This window comes from Protopterus annectens, chromosome 5.part0, assembly GCF_019279795.1.
Source record: "Protopterus annectens isolate FY-2018-M chromosome 5.part0, PAN1.0, whole genome shotgun sequence".
NCBI lineage: Eukaryota > Metazoa > Chordata > Ceratodontiformes > Protopteridae > Protopterus > Protopterus annectens.
The window spans coordinates 480819814-480837690 of record NC_056735.1 but is presented as its reverse complement, the minus strand read 5'-3'; the positions used below and the strand labels follow the sequence as shown (position 1 = coordinate 480837690).

The 17877-nt window shown below is 40.5% G+C and overlaps 1 protein-coding gene across 1 annotated transcript in view; it reads left to right on the top strand.

Moving 5' to 3' along the window:
• CFAP47 (cilia and flagella associated protein 47) overlaps positions 1-17877 on the top strand; it is a 7413452-nt gene that overhangs the window by 3908935 nt on the left and 3486640 nt on the right. The window contains exon 39 of the mRNA XM_044071840.1: positions 5019-5084. Within this exon, the coding sequence (XP_043927775.1) occupies positions 5019-5084 (66 nt within the window). The remainder of the gene's footprint in view (positions 1-5018; positions 5085-17877) is intronic.

Sequence of the window (17877 nt, the reverse complement as noted above, 5' to 3'; positions counted from 1 at the left end):
ACTCTGGGACTGATGTTACAGTACCATATTTTATGCATGATCCCTGTCTGCATGACCCAGATGCATATCTTACCCGTTCTGTGACCTGCTGTTTTTTTAGACCACATATAAGCAGCACAGTGCATGTACTGCATAATGTTTATGAATATGATGGATCATCTTTACTGTGACAATAAACTTGATGACTGAATGCTATAAATGAGGAGGAGGATAAATGTTGTCATTCCCAAACATTTTTATATTAAATACTGGAGCTCCACATCCAAGCCACTGTCAGGTATAAGGGGTCAATTCCTCTGGCCATTGAGGATCACTGAAAACTCTTGACCACTGTCTGTCACAATGTCCTGTGTATTTTCCTTTATGTGGAGTATGATATCTGTAACTTGCTGGTGCACCTGTTGTGGGGAGCTATTATGGATGACAACAGCAGTGATATCCTGCAGGAGTCCCTGTCAGATCTAGTCCTGATAATGATTGTCTGCAACACTTTAGCCCAGGAGGTACATGACATATGCATAGAGGACCTGCCATAGGAGTTCATTCTCCTAGCTAGTAGACTTTTCCAGGAGCTACCTCCTTCTGAAGGCCATGCCAGTACTTGAACACCTAAGTTCAAATCATTTCAGTCATTGAATGCATATGCTATGCTGTTGCATGAATGAATATAACCATGGCATCATTCCCTTTGTAGCCCTGGTTAATAGTTGCAGTCACTGCTATATAAAGCCTCACCTTCTTTCCCCTACATATGGCCTAGAACCCTGCAGCCCATCTGAAATGTAATCCCAATAGTATCCTATGTTCACAGTTTGATCCACCAGAATGCACACAGTTAGGCAGGCAGTACTGAGTAATACTGGTTTGATGGGGTCCTACTCATACACAACGTAAGACATATACCTCACTCTGTTTGACTACCAACAGAAAGTATGTAATTGTGAATAACATATTTTACCAGACATGAGTCCTCCTTTACTTGTGTAATGTTTCAGATGTGCAGATCGTTTACTAGAAATCATGTATATCTTAGTCATATAGCTGTAATCAGTGTTGCATAAAATGGAAGACATACTTTACATTGTGCCTACAGCAGCAGCAGTTAACACAATAGAAATGCTAGTAAAGCCAGTGGTCATGAGTCGCTGCCTGTGCACAGTACAATAACCAAGCCATGTGCATCATGTGAAGTACAAAGTATGTGACATTTCTGCTCATACATATACCATATGTGCATGCAGAGCACCAAGGTGCAGTACTGCACTAGATTATGTGACATGTATTTCATAAATGTGTCAGTGCACTTGTGGCTACCATTTACTCTTCGTGTGGGTCTGCTGACTGGCCATGGCTGCATTAGCAAGTGGTAAAAGCAGTACTACTGCATATTGTGCCAATGAAAGCAGAATTTGTCTGTTCTCCCTGCTGTTGCTAGGCCACTACAATGGCCCTTTGGAGAAACTGATCACCTGACACAAATAGGGCTAGACCATGAGTGATGGTTCTCGTATCACCCATTCTTGAGAGCAATGCTGTCATTGCAATGATGACTTGAGGTGGTGGTAACCTGGCCTGCTGTGAGAATGTGAGGTATTCTCCTCTGTTCAGAAGAGTGAGCAAGCAATGTACTATATGTGTTCGTTTATTTATTTAAGTATTTATTTTTTGGGAATGTCAGCATTGTCTTGTATTATGTACAGATTTGAAGAGGTGTGCGCATCCTTAAAATGGATTGGTGCTACAAAAGGTGGGAGTGACTTTCCAGGCAGCTAGGTTTGTATGTGCTCTGTGCCAGTGGCCAGTACTTCTGCAGTTTTGTTTGTATCATATGTGTATGTGATCATTGCTTTTCTAGATATTTTTTTCTCCCATACCTGCCAAACATTGAGCTTCTCCCCAAATATCAGTGGCTCATTTATTCCGTACCTGGAAATTTCACCTGTGATCTGTGGGAGAGCTATCCAGAAGAGGCTGTCATTCAGGCTGCCATGAGGAAGTTTATTGTCCTTGCAGTCATCCTAGTAATGTGTCCATGTATTATGGCTTAACCTCACACATCAGATAGGAAATGAGCAATCTGCATCACCCCAGAGATTTACGGTGCCTACTGCATGTAGGTGCATGCTGTTATACACCCACTATGAAAGATACAAAATATTGGTATTTTAGTGAGCCTAATGTACACTCCCAGGCAACTCACACTAACATCTCAGACCCTCCCTCAAGGAGACTGGTGCTCTACCCTGCCAGTTCTACCCTTTCCCAGGATGGGGGCACTCATCCTCCCCTGACAAGGCTATCAAGCACCTGAGCCAATAATGAACTTGGGTTGCCTGTAATATTCTCAAGGATTTATCCCACAATACTGCTGCTTCTGCTGGCTCCATATTTGTGATCATTTTTTCCCTTTGTGTTGTCCTTCTACAGGTCCAAATGTGGAAGAAAAGTAGGTAAATATGCTCTCACCTTGTTCTCTACCAACAACTACTTCTGATGCTCTGTCACAAGTGTCTGCCAAGTCTTTCTATAAGAAGGAAGAGGATGATTGTCTCCCTGCTATCTCCTACTGAAGGTGGTCTGGAGGGTCACAGAGAACCCTCCATGTTTGCCATGGGGGAGAGATAAATGCTCTTCTTGTGAAAGTGGACCAGATAACTTTGCTAGTGTTATGGCATCCATTTGGGGGGGGGGGGTGTCTGGTAGCTGTCAAGTTGCTCTGGCAATTGGATTCATGCCTTTGTAACATGTCATAACGTCCAGTATCATTGGTTGAGTCATTTGACTGGCATCTCCTTCCACTTGGACTTCCAGAGAAGTAACTGGCCTGTAATTGGCCACTCACAGGAGTCATGCTTGGGTTTGTTGTCTGTGGACTATCCTGGCAATCAACCAATCCAGGAGCCCTCCCCTATCACCTTCATGATGTGTTCTCTTCCTAATGTCTCATTACTCACGTCTTATTCAGTTTTAAACCCTCCTTATCACCAATTCTTCATATTCTGTAAGAATTTATCCATCCACTGTTATCTCCACCTTTTGTATGTATAGAACCTTTCTCTCTCTCTCTCTATATATATATATATATATATATATATATATAAAATGTGTGTGTGTGTGTATTCTACATTTGTCTCTATCTCTTTTTCTCTCTCTGCCTCTGCTACTTGCCTTTCTCCCCTCTGTATCACCCACAGCCATCCCTTGATACCTGTGCCATCTATCCATCTTATTTGTAGGCATTACAAAAGGGTCTCTATCCTTGCCAAAAAAAAGCACTTTGTATTCCCCACCATCCATGCCTTATGGATACACATTTGTTGCTGTTCTCCCATTTCCTACTTTTCTGTCTAAAGTAATTTTCTCCCCACTTACATGATGAATAAGGTTGATACTTTGCTGTCCACACCACATTGCTGTATCTGCTGGTCACTGTGGTCAGCTCTGCTGCTCTTTTAGTGACAGACAGCTACTGCTTCTATATTGCCACAGCAATGTTCATGAAGGTATGCACTGACACTGGTGTGCTAACATGCTGTAACTCTGATGTCCTCAGGTTAGTCATATGTGAGTTTCTGTACCATGTCTCCTGCTATTTAATTATATAGCACTGTTCTCTTTACTGTTACACATCTGTTTACATATCCAGCCCTTTGTTTGGCATGCTAGTGTTGTCCTCTGTCTGTTACATCTCTAATTAGCTTTCTGGCAGTATGTGCAGTAAACTCCTCAGATATTAGCAGTGCCTATGAATCCTAAAATGTGTACTGCAACTTAAGTCTCTTGAAATAACACAAAATATAATGAGTACTTCACTAACTTTAATTCTTCGATTTCTGTGGTATTTCTAAAGAAGACTTCAAGTCAGAATATTACATTTATCTTTTACTTTCTCTTTAAATCATGTATTAATAATATATTTTGTCTTAGCTTATTCCCACTGGAGGATGGTATAATTGTTAAGTTGTTTAATTCATAGACAAAAGGTACAGGGTTTGATTCTCACCTTTGGTCACTGTCTGGTAATTGGCTAGGCAGAGGGCCACGGTGGCATAATGGATAAGGCATTGGCCTCCTAAGCCAGGGATTGTGGGTTTGAGTCCCCTCTGTGGTGATATAATCTAGGAATTGGATGTAACGGTTAGGATGTTTACCTCACAGACACAAGACACATGGCTTGATTCTCACCTTTGAAAGAGAGATTGGTGAGGCTTAAAATGGCCCACAGGGGCAACTAGCCTAGTATATGCCTATGAACCATAAGCAAATGCAACATCTTTTCTTCTGAGGAAATAGAATACTTGTGTTATAATCAGCTGTATAAAACCTGGATTGTCTTGTAAAATAGGTAATTGCCATGAAGAAAATCTCCATTTTCCTGTGGCAAAGTAGCAAAGGAATTGATTATAACAAGTTGGAGATGCCCAATATGCATCCCCAGTATGAAGGCTATGAAGACCTTGCCACCCACAAAAAGCAGTGCTTTCCAGTTTGACATTGAAAACCATTTGCTTCAGTTAATTTTGAATAAAATGGCATTAATTCCCAAGAGTGTCACCCCTTGAGGATCAAACTTTTGTCTAGGTCTGTTTGGGTGGATATTCTATTTCAGTCTTATACTAACTATAATATAGATTCTGCCTACATAATTGAAGTTCCAAATATTACAATCAACCTTAATACTACATTATGGTAGCCTTAACAAAAGGCAGATTCATTCATGTAAGTGTGACATAAAACAGACTAATTTGTATCCATAGTGGAAGTCCATACAATTTGTATTGCTTCATAAACAGGTGGGTTAATTTTCAAATGCTGATTTCATTATTTTGTTTGTGATAGAATGTATAATATATTTGACATATTTCTGCATTGATAATGTTAAGAAATGTGAAAGGTCTTGGGCCTTTAGCTGTTAATAAGCATGAAATAAATCACAATCATCATCAAAAACTGTGATTTTGAATAAAAATATGTATTTTGGATTATAGTTCTTCATACAAAAATTAATTTATTTTTAGGATTATTTTGGTAGAATCAAAGAAAAATCTATATTCTACACTGCGACTAAAAGAAAGTGGGAAAAGGTAAGACAAAACACAAAAAAACTTAAACATTGCGTATTTGCTGATTTTTTAGAATAAGGAAAATATGCATTTGCAAGATGTTGCATTTATAAAAAGTCTGAAGTTTGTCCAGTTTGTCTAATTGCATTAAGAGATAAAAAGATTTTTTTGCATTAATAAACCAGTTGTAAAAAATTGTTAGATATTAACAAAAATTAATGAAGAGCTGTAGATCTCATCTCAAAGTATATTCTGTTACAGTGTATATTTAGAAACTGTATCTGTTTTCCATACTGGAGCTCTGTTTATTATAACATAGGTTATGTTTTTGTGGCTTTATTCATACAAAAGGTGGTCTGCATGAATCAATGACAAACCATCAAATGAACAGATTGCCAAAAGTCATATGATCAAGACAATATGATCGAACATTCAGTCCATCAAAAAAAAAAAATCCAAACAAAAACAACACCTACATACAACAGAAAAAATGCTTTTGCAGGGATCTCAAGCTCATCTGCACCCCCACACCTCCTCCTAATTATACAAATTCCAGAATCGCACTACAATGAGGAAAAGGGGTAAATTTCCTGATCCCTACTGTAAGCAATCTCAGTCAGAATGGTTCAATGGACTGAATTTTAGATCCTATGGTTTTGATTATATATCTTGACTTCATCTGTCCATTTGATACTTTGAAAGGAACCCGGTCTGGACATTGTCTTAATTTTATTTCCCTCTTTACTTCTTACTGCTGAGCTCTGTAGTAATCTCTTGCAGCTGCATAGTTTTCACAGGATCATCTGGAAATGTCACTTTCATTCTGTTTTTACTTTTTTATTTTCTTTCCTAATTATCTTTCAGTTGCATGGTATGCATGCAGTTTCTAAGCTTTCCTGAAGGCTTTTTCCTGCAAGTACATACTCATGGTTTAGGCATTACACAATAATTACACTTGTCTGTATTTCTGTCTGCCTTGATAAACCAAAGAGACAGTGACAGGAAGAAATATATACATATAACATGCATTTTCCCCTTCAGTCAAAGTAATTATGATTACTTCTAGGGTGCTTCTTGGATAAATTCAACATTTTTTATGTACTCATGGAAAGCTGTAATGCTTCTGTGTCGATTGATGCTAACAGTGAAAAGTTTGCAGTCGCAGCACTTTTGCAAACTGAGAGAGAGAAAACCACAGTAAATGATCCCTCAACATAGGGATTTTTTCTGTCCCTCCACAATGACATCAGGAAGGAGAATGCATTGACTTTAGAACAAAATTGGGCTAGCCATGGCAGCCACCTTTTAGGTAATTTTGGAGTATAACAAATTAGAAAGTAATAATAACCACTTACTTTGATACGTAGACATTAGTAATGTAGAAAATTTCAACATTTGCTGAAAAAAAATTTTTTTTTCACTTTTTGGCTACAGTTCTCTTTTAAACTAGCAATATGTAAGTTCCGAAAACCAGTCCCTAGTAAATTAAAAAAAAAAAAAAAAACGGGCAAATTTTGGCACTTTATCTTTTTAGAACATTGCATTATGAATATAAGGATGATAAACATTATGAAGTGTGTAAAATTAAGGTGTGCAAAGTAGTCCAAATCACAATTCTTTGAATGGGCAGTTGTAGAATTCAGTGCCAGTCATTTGCTGTTTCCCTTGTCAATTCAACTTTATCACCATTGTTACTTTTTGGGTCTGATATTAGATTTGATTATCAATAGCACATGATCTGTTAGTGTGGGAGAATCCTCCAACTTCTGTTTCAGGGTTATTCTTTATGAATCATAGAAGGATCCTGTATTAACTACAGAGGTCTTTCTGACAATGGAAATATAGTAATCTCATTAATATAGGCTGCATTTTCCTATTTGCAATTCTTGTCTGTGATGTCAGCATGCATGAGAATTTGTCTTCTGCAGTCATATAATGAGCCAGTCCAGGTGTAATACTTGACATGAGCTTCTCTGCACTTCTTATAACTTTGTAATTGCATTGTGACTTCCAGGAAAAGAAGCTCATTCAGAATGAGTTGTCTTCACTTCCGCTGGGCCCAAAAATAACCTTTTCTGTAATTAGTATAGTTACAGTTGCTTACCTTTCCTTCTGCCTTGACATAGATATGGACATTTGGAATTCTTTAGTATGTCTTATTCTTCCTCCTTGATGGAACAGTGCTATATGTCCTTGGCAAGGATGATATTCATGGAAATATGAGACTGATACAACTTGTGGTACTATAGTATTTTTGTTGGATGGTTAATGAAATATTAAGGCAAGATTGTGGACTGCTTTGCAGTCCATACTTCTGCTTTTACTATTCTACTTTACTATACTATCATGAACAGCCCATTATCTGTTTATCAACTAGACTGCCACATGTGTTTCATTTGGACTGCATTCAAATGCAAGCCTCTTTTCCCATGGACATATGGAGCCAGTTTCTTATTAAAAGTAGTAGTTACTCTCAAAGTCAAGTCTGTAGTGTCCTGGAAGACTGAACAGACCTCACCCAAAAATCACACTGCTGAATCCATGTACTGTATGCAAACCACTTAATACTATATATGTCAAAAATGGTGAATTCTTGTTAACTATTCCATTGCTTGACACACTGGGCAGTCACACTTATGCATGTGTGGCAAGACAAATAGACTTGACTTTTGTGAAGTTAAAAACTACTGAAGCAATCAGGAATTTTCATAGTGACACAGTCATGGAATAAACAACCATCCCAGAAACTGGGCTGGATAAGTGACTTTATGTAGAAAGTAATTAGGGAATGTAGGGATATACTCTAAATTAAATTCCTTAATACATGACTTTGTCCAGTCCCAAAGAAAATTAGAATGCATGGCTGCATAATCAACCAGTTTGTTAGAACAAATCACTGACTAAATACTACACATGTAACAAATGATCTGATGTTGTCAGCCTTCATCTCTTTTTCACTAATGGGTTACGGTTCCGATCCTTGGAACCGATCTGGCCGTTATATAGCTCGCACCAGCCAAAAAAACTTTCGAGATAATAGTCTACCCATAATGTCCCTCTCTACATTACCGCAGATCTTGTTTACCACTCTTATAAAAAAGATGCGTCAGCTGACTATCTATGCAGGTAAATACATTTTAGAAGTTTTATTAGAATTTTCTAAACTTTTTGTCTTCCTTAATCTACATAGTAATATCTGAACCTTGTCTTCCTTTTTCTCTTTTGTGAGAGTGCTAATTTTCTTTAACCTGTACCGTTTGGTACTTCTTGCCTAGGTGGTAGTTTCCCCATCTTCTCTTCCCCTTACCATTGGGTAATCTCTCCTACTATCATTGGTAGGATTCTTCTCTGTTTTGTAACTGAGTGATTGTGTGTTTCCCAACTTTGTCTTTCTTGATTGTTTGCACTTCCTGGCTATAATGACAGATAAATCAAAATCAACCACTGGTTTTAAACAGTGCCAAGACTGGGGCAGAAAAATTCTGAACTTGGATGCTCATGACAAATGTGTATATTGCTTGGGTGTTTCTCATCTTGATCTAGAGTGCTCTATCTGCCAGGGCTTTAGTAACAGAGCTCTGGTGGAGCTAAGAAATAAATTAATCCTTAAAGGGCTTCTTAGGGCCCCTTTTGAGGAAGCATTGTCCAAGGCCAACCACTCTCCTCAGGCCTCTGGTGTAAAATCTGCTCATTTGGTGCCATCTCCATCGGTACCGACATCTAAAAAACACAAACACCCTGCAGCTGGTTCTTCTTTGGAATTGAAGTCTAAGATTCCGAAAATTTCAGAATGCACTGAGTCCTTGGAACCAACCTCTACCTCAGTGCCATCAACACCAACCATGACACCAACTCCAAAAACGATTCCAGTGTCGGCACCGACTATTTTAGTTACCACATTAGTACCAACATCTCCTGTAGCTCCGCAGCTCCTACTATGTGACCCGGTGCTGAAGACCGAATCTTTCTTTACTCCCAGGACTACATTTTCTCTATCAATAGACTCCTTTCTGGGTCAACATCCTAGCCCTTTTATAGAGAGACCTGAATCTCCCTCGGGGTTGTCCGTTTACTCCACCAGGAGTCTTTCTGAAGGTGATTTAGTGAGGCTGGTGGATCAGCTTCTGACAGCTAGCAGTCTTCCCCCATCTTCTCAGCCTCCTCTCCCCCCTGGTGCAAGGGAATTCTCTCCCAGTACCCCCAACTATATTCCTCCTCTGACCTCTTCATAGACTTTAGAGCTGTTGACTCCAACCACACAGACTCCTATGGCTTTGGCACTGATAACTTCCTTGTCTTCAGTTCTAGGCATGGCTGTGACTATCTTGGTGCCTTCAGAACCAATGGATCCCTGGGATCAGGCTCCACCATCGGGTCTGGAGGATTTGAGTCGACTCCTGTTTTTTATTCGGAGCTGACCTTACCGCTTTAGGCTGCACTGGCTGCAGACCCTTCCTCAGCTCTGGCTTTGAAGGTGGGTCTCTTGGGGCAGGGTGTGACCCCGTTTTTGAGCTTGTCTGTCTTGGTTCTGGGCTCCCATCCCTCCTCAGGGAGGCCTGCCTTTCAAGCTATGTGGAGGGCTTTGGCCACTGCTTCTTCCCAGGTGGTTCCTGTATTACTGGAGTCTCACCCACTTGATCCCTGCTTATCCGGAGCTACCACCAGCCTCAGTACTCTAACAATGAGTTCTAAGGATGCAAGACATACCGACCAAGGGTCACCCCTCTTCTGAGTTCTCTTCAGATATTCTAACTGAAGAACCCCTCGGAAGAAATTGTGTAAAAGGAAACACCTGGATTACCCTGAAGAGTCCATCACCAAGGAAGCATATTTCGATGAGGGGGAGGGTTCCCCCCCAGTCACCCCCAGAAGATGTCTCCTTTGGAGACATTCTGGAGATCCTTAAACAGAGAGGTGACTGGAAGCCCAAAGACCTGAAATCTGAGGAGTCTGTGTATTTACAGGCCTTTGGAGCTCACCCATCTTGAACCTTCCTGCTGACAATCTCATTAAATTGATCGCTCAGCGGGCTTGGAAGGCCCCTGATTCAATAGAACCAGCCCCCAGAGACCAGATAAAATACTTTCCGCTACCGAGGATCATCAGTACTGGGTGAAAGGATTAGCAGTAGATGTCATGATGGTGGCAGCTGCCACTAAAAATTAACTGGCTGAGGAAAGTTCCACTGTCCATCCCCTTAACCAGGAGTCAAGGGCGATGGACAGATTTGGGAAGTGGATTTACACATCATCAACCTTCACCCTTAGGTCCTTGAACTTTCTGACACATTTTACTAGGCTCCAGAGGGATCTGGTCAAGGAGCTGTTAGATACCCTAGCAGGAGCAGTAGCTGAGGGGATCCATGAAAAAGTGGCCTCCCAGTTAGCTACCCTGGAGTCTATCTTTAGTTCATCCATGAGGCTAATTGCACATGCAGCAGAAGGGGCAACCAGGTCAGCAAGTTCAGGTGTTGCAATTTGACGACACGCTTGGATGCAGCTGTGTGAGTTTGTGGAGCCATTCAAGTCTTCCTTCATCAATGATCTCTTTGATGGATCCTCCTTGTTCGGCCCCAATGTTAAAGAAACTCTATCCAGGTGCGAGAAAGATGGAAAGACCCTGTCTGCAGTGAGCATATGTTTTTTCTGCTCCCCAACAAGCCTATTCCAGGAATCAGAGGAATGGGAAGATGTGGTTCAAGAAGTTCCAAAGGCCTTTCCAGGACACACATGGTATGGACTCCCCTTAGGACAGAGGGAAAGTTCCAATGGAAGACGCCATCCTAGAGGCAGAGGTGACCTGCAGAACCATGGTTCTGGGGAGTCCTTCTATGGCCAACCCTATCAGAGCTCCTGAAAGGAGGTCTGATTGCTTGCCTCTGGATACAGTCGGGGGAAGATTTTCTTTGCACCCAGCAGTCTGGTGGCAAGTAACCACAGATGCTTGGGTTCTAAGAATTATTTCTAGAGGTTACTTTATCCCCTAAATTCTTTATCCAAGAACTCAAACAAGACTCCCCGATGTTCTACCCAGTCAGAGGGACCAAGCAGCCTTAGAAGTACAAAAGCTGCTAGAAAAAAGAGTCATCCAAGAAGTCCCACCAGACCAAATAGAATCCAGGTTTTACTCAAGGTTCTTTTTAGTGTCAAAAAAGACAGGGGACTGGAGACCAATTCTGGATCTCAGTATTCTAAACAAATTTGTTCAACAGTCCAAATTCCAGATGGTCACAGTTCAGTCAATACTTCCCTTTCAAGTGGAAAATGATTGGATGTGTTCTATAGACCTTCAGGATGCATATTACCACATAAAATGGACAAATGCTCGGGACGATTCCTCTGCTTCCGGCTAGAAACCAGTCACTATCAATTCAGGGTGCTGCCCTTTGGTCTCACCACAGCCTCCAGAGTGTTCACCAAATGTATGGCAGCAGTAACAGCTCATTTGAGTCTGCATGGATTCCAGGTGTTTCCATATCTAGACCGGCTCATCACCGCTTCCACCAAACATCTACTGCTTCAGGTGACAGAATTCACCCTGCAATTATTCCTGCAGCTAGGCATCACGGTCAACTTTACAAAGTCTCAACTGACCCCCTCTCGGGATATGGAATTTATAAGAACTCATCTCAACACTCTCTCTTGTGTGGCTTTTCTACCTCCCCACAGGCTGCAGAAAATAAGATCTCAAGTTCATTCTCTCCTGTGCCCAAACCAAGTACCAGCCCAGATAGTGCTTCAAGCATTAGGGCCCATGGCAATGGTGATCACTGTCATGCTATTAGCAAGATTTCACATGAGATTACTGCAATGGCTACTTGCAAATCAATGGTCTATTCTAACTCACCCAATGAACCACCTCATACTCATCACAAGTCACTGGAAAAAGGAGCTATCCTTGTGGATGGAATCCAAAGAAATTCTTTTGAGCCACCTCTTTGTCCCTTCTCAGTCCAAAGTCATAGTGACCTTGAATGCCTTCCAGATGGGGTAGGGGTGGGGGTGGGGGCATTTTCTGGGAAAGACAGTCCAAGGTACTTGGTCCCCGATAGAGGCCAGTCTGCATATCAACGTTCTGGGGCTGAGGGCAGTGATACTAGTGTTGCAAGCATTTCACTCTGCCCTACCTCAAGGAACAATTGCAGTTCAATCAGACAACATGTCCATAGTCTGGTATATCAACAAGCAAGGGGAGACCAAATCCTATCCCCTGTGTCGTGAAGCCCTCCAAGTGTGGCAATGGGCAATTGCCTCCAACTGCGTTATGATAGCAACGCACTTCCCAGGGAGTTCAAACATGATAGCGGACAAACTAAGCAGATGTATTCTAATGTCTCATGAGTGGTCTTGCAATCCCAAGGTAGAGAAGATGATCTTACATTGCTGGGGACAGCCTTCCTGCGATCATTTTGCTTCACGCCAAAACAACAAGTGCGGAAGCTATTTTGCACTAATCCCCCCTCAGGGAGAGTCCCTGAGAGACTCCAACCACTTTTTGATAGCAACGCACATCCCAGGGAGTTCAAATGTGATAGCGGACAAACTAAGCAGATGCATTCTAATGTCTCACGAGTGGTCTCTCAATCCCAAGGTAGTGAAGAAGATCTTTCATCTCTGGGGACAGCCTTACTGTTATCTTTTTGCTTCAACCCAAAACAACAAGTGCAGAAGCTATTTTGCCCTAATTCCCCCTTCAGGGGGAGTCCCTGAGAGATGCTGTTCTTGATTGTTCCCCGGGTCTCTTTCCATTTGATCCCTCTTTTCCTCCAAGAAAGCAGCCAGGTTGAGAAGCAAAGTGATTATCATTGCACCCTTCTGGCCTCAACAAATTTGGTTTCCCTTCCTTTGGCCTCATCTGGTTTACCATCTGTGGATTCTGGACCCAGTTCTGGACCTTCTGTCTCATCCACAGGGAGTGGTGCATCCCAGTCTTCAAAGTCTCAAGCTAACTGTTTGGTTTCTCGAATTCTGTTACTTGCTAGGCATAATGATATTTCATCCCCAGTATGAAAAATTTTGCTGGCATTCCATAAACTATCCATCAGGAATCTCTACCTCAGTAAATGGAAGATATTTTCAATCTGGGCATGTGATAATGGCCTCAATCCCTTTTCAACCCCAGTGGGAAAAGCTTTAGAATTTTTGGTCATTCTTTTTGGTAGGGGAGCTTCCGCTTCTACTGTTAAGGTCATTCTAGCAGCCATCTCTAGCTTTCATAATGGCTTTGGAGATCTACCCTTCATTTCTCATAGACTTTGTAAGGTCTTCCCCAAGGGAACTATACATTTAAAGCCCCCATTTAAAGATCCTCTAACACCATGGGACCTGACTTTTGTTTTGCATTCGCTAGTAGTTCACCCCTTTGAACCAGCAGCTACTTGTGACTTGATGTTCCTCTCTTGGAAAATAATTTTCCTTATAGCTATCACCTCTGCAAAAATGAGTTTCTAAATTGCAAGCCTTATCTTCAAAAGCCCCTTACTTAATTTACAATAAGGATAGAGTTACACTCAGGACAAATCCATCCTTTCTTCTGAAGGTGGTCTCAGAGTCCAACATTAATCAGACTATAAATAAAAAATGACCACCACAATCAGTGATTAATCAGACTATAGACTTACCTATCTTCTTTCCAAATTTTTCTAATAAAGGCGAATATTGCTTACACCGGTTGATGTTCACAGGCAATTATGTTTCTGTCTCAACAGAACTAAAGAATTTAGGAGAGAAGAAAAATTATTTGCCTCCTTTTCTGGTGCAACCCTAGGGAAATCTGTTTTTAAGGTTACCTTGTCAAAATGGTTGAGAGATTGTATTTCTTTCATTTATAACAGAAATAATCTATAGCTTCCAATGCCAGTGAAGGCACATTCCACTAGATCTGTGGCTAACTCAGCTGTCTTCCATTCTAAAGCTTCCATGAGTGAAATATACGCAGCAGCAACATGGGCTACTTCGCATACCTTTATTAATCATTACAAATTGGATCTGGTCTTTAGGGGAAGAGCTGCCTTTGGTTCTATGGTTCTTAGGAATATCCTTCCATAGGGCAACCAAGGATCTAAAGTAGCTGGGGACTCTGTCCCATCAATCAAGAATAGATGAAGACTGACAACATCAGATAAAGAAGTTATGTCTTAACATAATGTTCCACCTGTGCTGTCGATCTTCATCTCTTCTTGGTGTCCCACCCTCCTTCCCCCTCCTGTAGCTTCCTGGTGGAATGATCTGTTGTCCTGGGTCTTCTGTTAGGACACTCCTTGGACATGGCTTCCTCAATTAGCTTCCCTCTATTGTTCTATAATTCTGCAAATTCAATCTGAGGTAATGTAGAGAGGGGCATTGTGGGTAGACTATTAGCTCAAGAGTTTTTCTGGCTGTCGTGAGCTATATAATGACCAGATAGGTTCCGAAGATTGGAACCTTAACCCATCCATCAAAAAAAGATGAAGATCGACAACACAGATGGAAAGTTATGGTAAGACATAACTTCTTTCCTGCCGATGTTAAATGTTGGCTTGCAGTAGATCTGAACCGCACCAATCATTTTTAAAGATGTGTGAGCAGTGAAATGAGGCTCAATGAGACAGAAAGCAAGTACGTACAAATTAGAGAAAGTATGAGACCGTCTGTAAGCACAGATTGCAATAATCCTTCACTGATTTGAATATGTATTATACATACTACATTACTTGAAATTACACTATTTAGTAGAGGCTCATTTTGATGAGGAATGTATCTCAAAATAAAAAGGATGCATTATACCTAGTTTCTATTGATGTATAAACATGTAACAGCACATGCATATGATGCTTATATAGGTTAATTATTCTCATACATTAATCAAACATAGTTCATCTGTGTTTGGGGGCATGTTTGCTTGTTATTAATGTTAAGCACATATAATACTTTTGAACAAAATCATTTCATTCTAAAAACACTATATCATGTCAAATAATAAATAATTGAACTCAGTATCAAATATACATTAAGAGATTTTAAAAATGAGATGACTGATGGTAAAAAAACAGATTGCTATAACAGGTTTACATGACTGTAGAATGTATGGAAGCAGGAGAAAAAGCTGATCAGAAAATAAGACAGCTGAGTGTCAGGTCAGTAAACAAGATTGTGATGCAGTATGACAATATTCATACTGCAGGAAGATAGAGAAAAATAATACACAAGTGAAAACAACAATGTATTTAGTCATAAAAGTGCATTTGCTTATAAGCAAATTATGGCTTGAGACTATATTTTGGAATCACTGAAAAAAGTATACATTTATAAAGGAAAGTAATTATAAAAGACATAAACCTGGGGATTCATGAAGGCCATACCATGTCACGATAAGGGTCAAGGTTAAACAAGCCTGTTAACACATTGTGGTAGTTTGCAATTTATAGACATGTAAGCTGCAATGAGGAAAAGCCTCGTTATTGGTTCATCTGCATGTCTATGAGTTCCAGTTTACTACTGCAGCGTTCAGATCATCACTTCTATGATAGTTCAGGTGGCAGCCATATCATTTATGCACCCACCCCCCAATCACTGTCCTACACACACAAAATCACATTTGAATATAACACACACACACACACACACGGTCTCATATTATATCCTTTGATCTCTGTTGTCCAGTGATGTTCGTCATATTGATCAGTGCTGCAGTAGCCTTAGTTATATGGGTTATCTCTTGCTAAGGGTATAACAGTGGGCCAGCTTCCAAAGATTCAGGGGACTTTCCACACATCCAAACTGTGAAGCAGCTCAAGCTGAGCTGACTAGAAGCCAAGTAATGGTGCCAAGCCCTTCAGAGCTTTACTGCCGCAGAAGAGTACACTTCTCTGAGGCTTTTAAGGATTGACGGTTGGCTTGTGCTTTCATTTGCTGGGCAGATAAGTTCCTTTTAGAGAAAAGAAAACTTACAATTCTTAATTTTATTGATGTTTTACTACTTTCATCTTCAAGTAAGTTATTTTAAGATAGGAGCTTTGTGTTTTAATGGACTGTCTTGAGATTGTAACATACTTTTAAACAGAGCATTTTTTTCTGTCACTTTAAAAGTAGTGTAAACTAAATGAAAACTTATTTTCTCTGTAGAAGTTGCATTTATTTTTCCTTTTTGGGACTGACATATTGTTGTAAAGTGTTTTTACCATTTTTTTTCTGTAAAACAGTTAACTTTGGTAGACTAGTAGTTTTACCGGCAATTGCTGCTTGTCTTTCTTGTGAAAGAGATGCACCATTTTCGGCTTCACCATGGAACATGCTGCCAGTCCCATGGTTGTTTCTTTTTCTAGCCAGAAATGCAAACCACAGCAGGTTAGCAGTTTGCCTCAGCTGCAGCTGGGCAACTCTACTGTGGCCATTTGTTGTATCTCCAGACCAGTCATCTTTTACCCCAGATTCCTCTGGTGTAGCACCTGCAGCCACTATGGACCAGGGATTTGCCATGTCCTCTGCAGCTGTTGGAGTCCCTTCATTGGGAAAGGGAGAGTCACTCTTGTTATTTCATGGGAGAGGGAACAGGGAATGTTTCCCTATTGTGTCAGAATCCTGTGTCCATCCCTGGGGAAGCAGTTGCTGCCATTAGTAACACAGTTGGCCCCATTTTGGATAGGAGTAGTTTACTTGGTCTGCCTCAGGATTTAATTCAGGCTATTGCTCCTTCTAGTAAAATAGGTTCTGGTAAATGGAATGATTCCTTTTTTCCTGAAGAGACTCAAGATTCTAAATCTGGAGAGGAAAATGCAGGGATGGATACAGGTTTTGTTCTCAGATTTCTGATTCAGAAAGAGCACAGCTCAGTGTCTGATTATCCTTGTGGGGGGGGGGGGGGTTCTTTCTTGGAGACTGTTGCTAGAATGTGGTAGTGTTTTCAGTGAGAGAACACTGGGCTTTCTCATTCCCTCAGAAACTATTGAGTTGCTATAGAAGAATTTTCAGAACACACACCCATTCCTCCTGTTCTGTTGGTTTTAGAGTATGTGTGTGTTACTGTCTGGTATTTTCCTGATAGTCAGCCAGCTGCCCCTAAAAAGGCAGATAAGATGTATAAAGTTCCTGAGTGTTGTAAAATTATATACATTATTTCTAAACCTGACCCAACAGCTATAGTTTTAGTTTAATCCCACTGCTGTTAAACACTTAGCTAATTCCAATCCTTTTCTTTCTTATAAGAATGGAAAAATTGATAGGTTTTGGGAAAAAAGGTACATACTTCTGCAACTTTGATTTTCAAAAATTTGAATTTGAAACAAGTCTAAACTGATCCTATTCACTCCCAAAAAACAACCTCTCTAAATAGAACTGAATTCTTTATCCACTCCCAAAATAATACCACCATTGAAGTAGTCTCTAGTACTAAACTGCTAGAGGTCATTATTGACGAAACCCTAACATTTGATCTCTACATACTCAATAACATCAAAAAAACACATCAGAAACTGGGCCGCCTTTATAGAGATAGCTATTACCTTAATAACACAGGTAAAAAGACTAGCCACAGCCTTTCTACTTCCATCCCTGCTATATGTTGCCCCCATACTCCTAAACATCCACTCATCTCTTAAAACAACGCTCATGTTACAATAAGGTCGCCAGATTTGCAACCAGTGCTAGATCCTCATCACACCAGTGTTCCTCGCTGCAAAAACTGAACTGGGTAGAGTTACCACTCTGTCTCAACTACCTGCACTTAACTACTGCACATAAAATGATATATAAACCCACAGCATGTCCCTCTTTCTCCTCCTTACTATCATTGTACCAACCAAATAGACCTATTAGATCAGAAAATAAAACACTACTTA